Source organism: Rattus norvegicus, chromosome 12 (genome assembly GCF_021556685.1).
Source record: "Rattus norvegicus strain SHRSP/BbbUtx chromosome 12, alternate assembly SHRSP_T2T, whole genome shotgun sequence".
In the NCBI taxonomy this organism is placed as follows: domain Eukaryota; kingdom Metazoa; phylum Chordata; class Mammalia; order Rodentia; family Muridae; genus Rattus; species Rattus norvegicus.
In genome coordinates, this window is record NC_141545.1 from 51,318,936 (window position 1) to 51,325,795 (window position 6,860).

Genomic DNA, 6,860 nt, shown 5'->3' on the forward strand with positions numbered 1-6,860 from the left:
AAGGAAGAAGCATCCATGCCTGAAAGTGATGTTTAACTGAGTGGCAGAAAAAGTGACAAATCAGAGAAAGATTTGACAGAGTAGGGTATGTCCAACCCTCATGAGAAAAAGGAGGGGAGAGAGGCTACTTAGGGGGAAAGACAGACAGTACAGGAGGAAGAGAGTACAGTACAGGAGTACAGTAGAGTTCAAGGAGAGCAGTATGGTGGAGTTGAGAGGGAGAATGGAGCAGCGCAGAGAGGGAGAAGGAGGCAGTTTTACCAGGAGAGTTTTACAGAAATAGATTGAAAAACAAGCTATGTTGGGAGAAGCCTCAAGATGGCAGAAGCAGCCTTCAGGTTAAAAAGCAATTGTATTCTAGCCTATGTCAGAAAAAAAAGCAATAGCCTTAGGTTAGAGCAAAGCAGTCATGCCTAAGCCTGCACCTACAGTTCTGCCTGAATTCAACAGAGAATAAATCCGGTTGTCAGGTCACTAGGCAACCCACCCTACTTTTCCCTGCTTGGCCAATTTACCCAGCCAATATCCTGGTCATCGAGCCAGACCCATTCTTTTGTGGTTACCTAACCCCTCCCCACACTTTGTTTCTACCAGTAAATCTTCTGCCTGAGAAAAATTAAAAATTGTCAGCTTGATCAGACCTCTTTTCTTGCTGTCTGTTCTTTGCGTCTCTTGTCCCCCATTCTCTCCTAGGTGGACCCCAGACCCTGGTCAACTGCCCTGCGAGTTGGGGCAAAGCTAGACATAGCTGAAGACAAAACAAGCCAGAGAATGAGGAGCCAGAAACTTAGAAAAGATTGGTAGAGTTAGTTTCAGGCCAAACAGAGCAATTCAGAGACTGAGAGAAAAGCCAGATTGAAATCAGTCAGCTGGGAGAGGAGTTTGAGCCAGAACAGCTGAGGTGAAGCCAGCCAGAGCCCAGAAAGAGCTAGGAAGGGTGAGCTTACTCAGCAGCAAGTCCCAGAGGCTGCAAAAGTCTAGGCCTAGGTAAGACTGTACGGAGGCTGGAAGCTTCCAGGACTAGGCCCGGGTGAGCAAACGGAGGCAGTGAGCCTCAGAGACGACACTTACGTCAGGAAAATGAGTCACTTTTACATCTGTGTGTGTGTGTGTGTGTGTGTGTGTGTGTGTGTGTGTATGCTGTTAAAGATAGTTTCATACTGTGCATCCCTGGCTGTCCTGGAACTCACATTATATATATCAGGGATCCCTTTGAAGGTGATAGTGATCACAGGGCCCAGTTACTACATGCTTAAGGATCATAATAAACAGTGACACCCAGGCTTGGCAGTCTACCCCTGTAATCCTGCTGCCACAAGAGAACCCAACATTCAAGGGCAGGGACCAGAGAGGTGGCTCATCCACTCAGAGCACTTGTTGCTCTTGCAGAGATCACTGGAGTTTGCTTCCCAGTACCTACATAATGGCTTATAACCATCTATAACCATTCAATCCCAGGAGATGCCGTCATCTTCCGCCCTCTAGGGGCTCTAGGCACAGACACACATGCAGACAAAACACTCATGTGCACACATGCAGACAAAGTACTCATATGCACACATGCAGACAAAGTACTCATATGCACACATGCAGACAAGACACTCATATGCACACACGCAGACAAGACACTCATGTGCACACACGCAGACAAAACATTCATGTGCACACATGCAGACAAAGTACTCATATGCACACATGCAGACAAAGTACTCATATGCACACATGCAGACAAGACACTCATATGCACACACGCAGACAAAACATTCATGTGCACACACGCAGACAAAACACTCATGTGTACACATGCAGACAAAACACTCATGTGCACACACGCAGACAAAACACTCATGTGCACACATGCAGACAAAACACTCATGTGCACACATGCAGACAAAACACTCATGTGCACACACACAGACAAAACACTCATGTACACACATGCAGATAAAACACTTATATGCATAAAATAATAGTAAAAAACAAGTCAAGAGCAGCCTGGGTCATAGGGCAAGATCCTATCTCCAACCCTTTCCCCACCACACAAGAAAAACAGCCATGAAGAGAGTGTGGTGGAGGGGCTGGAGAGATGGCTCAGCGGTTAAGAGCACTGACTGCTCTTCCCAAGGTCCTGAGTTCAATTCCCAGCAACTACCTGGTGGTTCATAACCATCTGTAATGGGGATCCGATGCCCTTTTCTGGTGTGTCTGAAGACAGCGACAGTGTACCCACATACGTGAAATAAATAAATCTTAAAAAAAAAAAAAAAAAGAAGTATGTGGTGGAGCCCTGGTGACTGGAGTCAAGCTTTCATAATGGTGGCTGGGTGATGGGCTGCTAGAGACACAGGACAGGATGTTACAAGAAGTGCAACTGCCATCCCTGATGACATCCTGCCTGCCTCACGGAATGGAGCACGGGCCTCATCAGATATCTACAGCCTGCTACAAATGGAAAGTAAAAGGAAATCTGTGAGCAGATGTCACTTAATGTCACCACAGGGAGGAGACCATCCCAACCCAGAGTGTGGTATTCTAACAGGGCAGTTCAGCGATCTGAGGAGACAAGGAGAAGACAGGATGGCTGGTATGTGGGGAATGTTAGTAGAAGAGGGACTCAGCACAGACTAACAAGCAGGCTATGGGCGTGGTCAGGGTCCTGGTTAGGGAGTGTGGGGGAGGAGATAAGTGGGAAGTGGAGTCAGGCAGGGTGGTGTCAAAGAACACCAGTGTGAGCCTGGCTGCAGCACCTGTCAGAAGTGCTGTCACTCAGGGTCACTCCATCACTGGTGGGTGAAATGATACAATGTCTAGAGCTTGTTTTAAACTTCTCTAGGAAAAAAAAAAATAAGAGGGATCTTGGGGCTCACAGAATTTGCAGTGTTTTCAGCTGCCGACCCTAGGACACCAGAGGAGGACATCAGATCCCATTACAGATGATTGTGAGCCATCATGTGGCTGCTGGGAATTGAACTCAGGACCTCCAGAAGAGCAGTCAGTGTTCTTAACCATTGACCCATCTGAATAACCATCCAGATCTTGCTGAATAAAAGCTTCATAAAATTAGCTGATCAAAGCCTTAGGAGCAGGACGTAGGCAAAAAAAAAAAAAAAAAAAAAAAAAAAAAAAAAAAAACCTCCTCTGGCTACGAGAGCCAAAAGGAAGCCTAAGCTGCTTGGGAATTTAAGATCCAGACACTGTCTGGAGCCCAGCTGCCACGGAGGCTGAGAACTCTGTGAGAACCTGTCTCAAAACTTCAAAGAGAAGTAAATAAAAAGAGGGAGAGCTCTGGGGAGAGCACAGAGCATGCACCTAGCCCCGTTTCATCCCCAACACATCTTAAAAGAGACCATAAGCACGAGTCGCTGCTTACCTGGGAGGGATAGAAGTAGCAGATGCCGGCTCTGGTTGGGTCTCCTTCTCCCTGTACCTTGGAACCATCGTACAGGAAAAAGTAGTTCCACCTGGCAAGAGAACAGAAGGAAGCCATGGGTTCCCCACCCTGCTAGTGACGATGATAAGCCTGGGACACTCTCTCCAGTTCCTGGCTGTGGGAGGGCTTGGTGCTCAGCGGTTGCCAGGAAGAGTCCAGCAGCTACAAGCAGATAACGCCACTGACAGTGCAGCACAGGCAGACCACAGATCCGCCTGTGCACAGCCGTCAGCCCATCTGCCTGCGGGAGGAGGCAGCCGCTCCTGCAGGAACCAGATCACCCAGCGAGGACTGCTGTTTGAAATCATCACTCCTGCGGTACAAGCACACAGTCTGCCATGCTTTCCCCGTCTGTCTTTAGGTTCTGGTAACAAAGTGAACCCCTGGGCTTCTCCTGAGCATGCTGGTGGAAAGCAGCCCTTCTGAGGACCCATGGACTCACTTAACAGATGTGTATGGAGGATCTGCCATGGACCTGCTCATCCATAACAGGAAGACAGCAGCCTTTGAGAAGCCAACAGAAAAACACCACACTCCTCTCAGACTCTCCAACCTTACTGGCAGTTTAATCTGCCTACTTTTCCAGATTCCCCAGTACAAAGGAATCTTTCTTCTGAGTTTCCAGAACCTTCTTTACTTTTCTAAAGACCTGGAAAGATCTCACTCTGTAGCCCAGGCTGACCTCAAACTGCACAACTTCCTGCCTTTGCCTCCCTCCCAAGTTCTAAGACTACAGCTCAGCCAGGACTGGCTCGGGAAGACTGTAGCTCTGAGGTAGTCATCACTTGGCTGTGCAAGGTGAACTATGCAGAGGCTGGGCTTCAGTTGAGCACACGGACCAGGCCAGAGTAGCCCACTTCACTTTCCTCATGACAGACACCTGTCCCAATATCATTCTCTAGGCCCCAAGGCTTAGTGTGCAACTGGCTACAGGTTACATGACGATCAGAGAACGTTTGTGAATTTTCAAAGCCTGCTGTGGACCACCATCTACCCTGGTCCCCTCCCACACTCTGAAATCACCCCCTCCTCTAGGTACACGCTATCTCGGGCATCATTTGGAGTAGCTCCCCGTAATCGATTGCTAGGTCTGCTGAGTCTAGTCAAGCCACCCACTTCACTGTCACCTCTCAGGAGCATTTGCTGAACCAGATTGTAAAAAAGGATCGAAGCTACAAAGGGTGCATGAGGGAACCAAGTTTCAGGCAGGCATTGCACAACAGCCTTCAGAGTCAGACTGGCCAAACCTCAACTTCAGCCCTCCTGCCTCTCCACAGACACAGACACAGACACAGACAGACACACCCAGGAGATCATGATTGGTTGCACCCTCCCTGTCATCTGCCTGCAATGCCTGAGGTGCAGCTGGCAAGGTATTCTGGGTTTTGCTTATTTTTGCTGTATTGAACCGAGGGTCTCTCGAGTTCTAGAGAAACACTCTACCACTGAGCTATATCCAGCCCAAAACTTGCAAGGTTCAAACACATACCCTCTGGAGAAAAATGGCTTCCACATCCTGGAAGCAGCTTCAGGCAGGCCTAGACACTTACCACGCTGCTGACTTTGTCTCTGGGGGAGTGGTGTTGGCCATTTACTCTCCAGATGGCTTCACCCTCTTCATCTCGTATTCCTGCTAGAAGCACTTCTCTGTCCCCAGCTGGTGTCCCCAGCCCAGTAATGCCAGGTGTGGTCAAGCCAGGTGGTTTCTGCCTCTTGTTCACTCTTTAATCAATATGAAAATGTAACTTCCCTTCTGGGCAGGTTCACTTCCAAAAGTATCTTGCACCGCTGAGAAGTCCAGGAAGAAACAGGCTGGAGGCGGACCAGATTGACTCAACAGTCTGTGGTCTGCTTTCAGGAGCATCCATATGGCTGTCTACGCTGGGACCTGTTCCAACTCCCCTCAGGAATCTCCACCACAGGGAGAAGCATGCTGGATGGGCGGAGGCAGCTTCTGAGTTCCTTCAAAAGGTCCAAAGTTTCCAGTTCACACACACACACACCAGTAACTCAGCCCTGAGTGAAAAACAAAGAATCGATTCTTTCAGAAACCCATGACCATGCATGTGACCCACAAGGTTCAATTTCAAAACAGCTTTCAAAGCTTATGTTTCAGAATCAAAAGGGATCGGGTAGCAGATACTTCAAAGGCCCTTCGTCTTCTCAGCAGAAAATATTGTCTGGTTTGCAGAAGGGAAACCATACAACAAGGGTAGAAGGTGGTGGGTGTAAGGAACCGCACAAATCAAATGGTCCCTAAATTAAGGAACTGGCACTCAGGCGCCTAATCAGAATGTGTGCCTTTCAGAGTACAAGAGAGAACTTTGACAGAGGGCCCTTCATTACAAACTCCCACCAGGGGAAGATAACTCAGTGTATCATGGATACTCTGACAGAAAGAACCTTGGCCTCATTTACTCTAATCCTTGGCTCCTCCAAGGGAACTGTCCAGAAACAGGTGGTTCGAGCCATTAAAATTACTATTCAGAAGGCCGAAATCTCCTGACAGACATATTCACCGTGTGGATAACAGTAGGGGGAAACACAAAAATGATTTAAAATGACAACTTTTTGGTCATTTTCATCTATAGTCCTAATCCCACTTTTCTGGTTAATTCCTCCAAGGACACGGTCTCCAAAGCTGGCCACAATTCTGCCATCTGTGGAAAGACAGCGCGTTAAAGTCTCTTAGGGAAGGAGTCAGGCACGGTAGCTCAGGCCTTTTAATCCCAGCAACGGGGAGGTTGAGACAGGCAGATTGTTGAGTTCCAGGCTAGCTATGGCTACAAAGCAGGACCCTGGGTACAAAGTAGGACCCCCTCTTAAAAGCAAGTAAACTCTCTTAGAAAGAAGGAAATGGGGGTTGGGGATTTAGCTCAGTGCTAGAGCGCTTGCCTAGCAAGCACAAGGCCCTGGGTTCGGTCCCCAGCTCTGAAAAAGAAAAAAAAAAAAAAGAAAAAGAAAAAGAAAGAAGGAAATGCCCCCCTACACACACTTGCGAACCAGAAAAGGCCTAAGTATCTGTCATTTCAGCTACACACACACACACACACACACACACACACACACACCCCTCGTTCTGCAGAGTACCAACGTCTGTGCAGGGACATCTCAGTTCCTGGAACCCACCCTTCCCATTCCCAGAGGTCTGGTCGAAGGACCTAGCAGCTAGTTCTCAATGGTCCCGATGAGGTCAATGATCGTCTTATGGGGACCTGAAGAGGCCCTGGCAGCCTGAGGGGACAACAGGAGGGCAGTCCTGGTGCGCGCGGGGACGGAGGGAAGTCCCTCGGTGGTCAGGAGCCGGGACCCTGCAACCCGATCGCCCGGGTCTCACGCCCTTAAGCCCTCCGAGAGCCCGGGCTCCGTACGGGCCGCGGGACAGCACCCAATACCTGCGTCCTACAGCCAGGCAATCACGCGCGGACCC

General features: G+C 49.0%; 1 protein-coding gene across 20 annotated transcripts in view; it reads right to left on the reverse strand.

Moving 5' to 3' along the window:
• Positions 1–6,860, reverse strand: part of Hps4 (HPS4, biogenesis of lysosomal organelles complex 3 subunit 2) — a 30,846-nt gene that overhangs the window by 23,725 nt on the left and 261 nt on the right. For 8 of the 20 annotated variants that reach the window (XR_015634017.1, XR_015634018.1, XR_015634023.1 and 5 more), the window contains exons 1-3: positions 6,826–6,860; positions 4,981–5,446; positions 3,371–3,461 (exon numbers count right to left, since the gene is read on the reverse strand). Coding sequence is in view for 5 of the 20 variants with exons in the window: in XM_087578552.1 (XP_087434678.1) it covers positions 3,371–3,461; positions 4,981–5,021 (132 nt within the window). In the remaining 15 variants the exon portion in view is untranslated. Of the gene's footprint in view, positions 1–3,370; positions 3,462–4,980; positions 5,447–6,559 lie in introns of those variants that run through there. The other 12 variants (XR_015634021.1, XR_015634026.1, XR_015634020.1 and 9 more) reach the window with 2 other exon arrangements.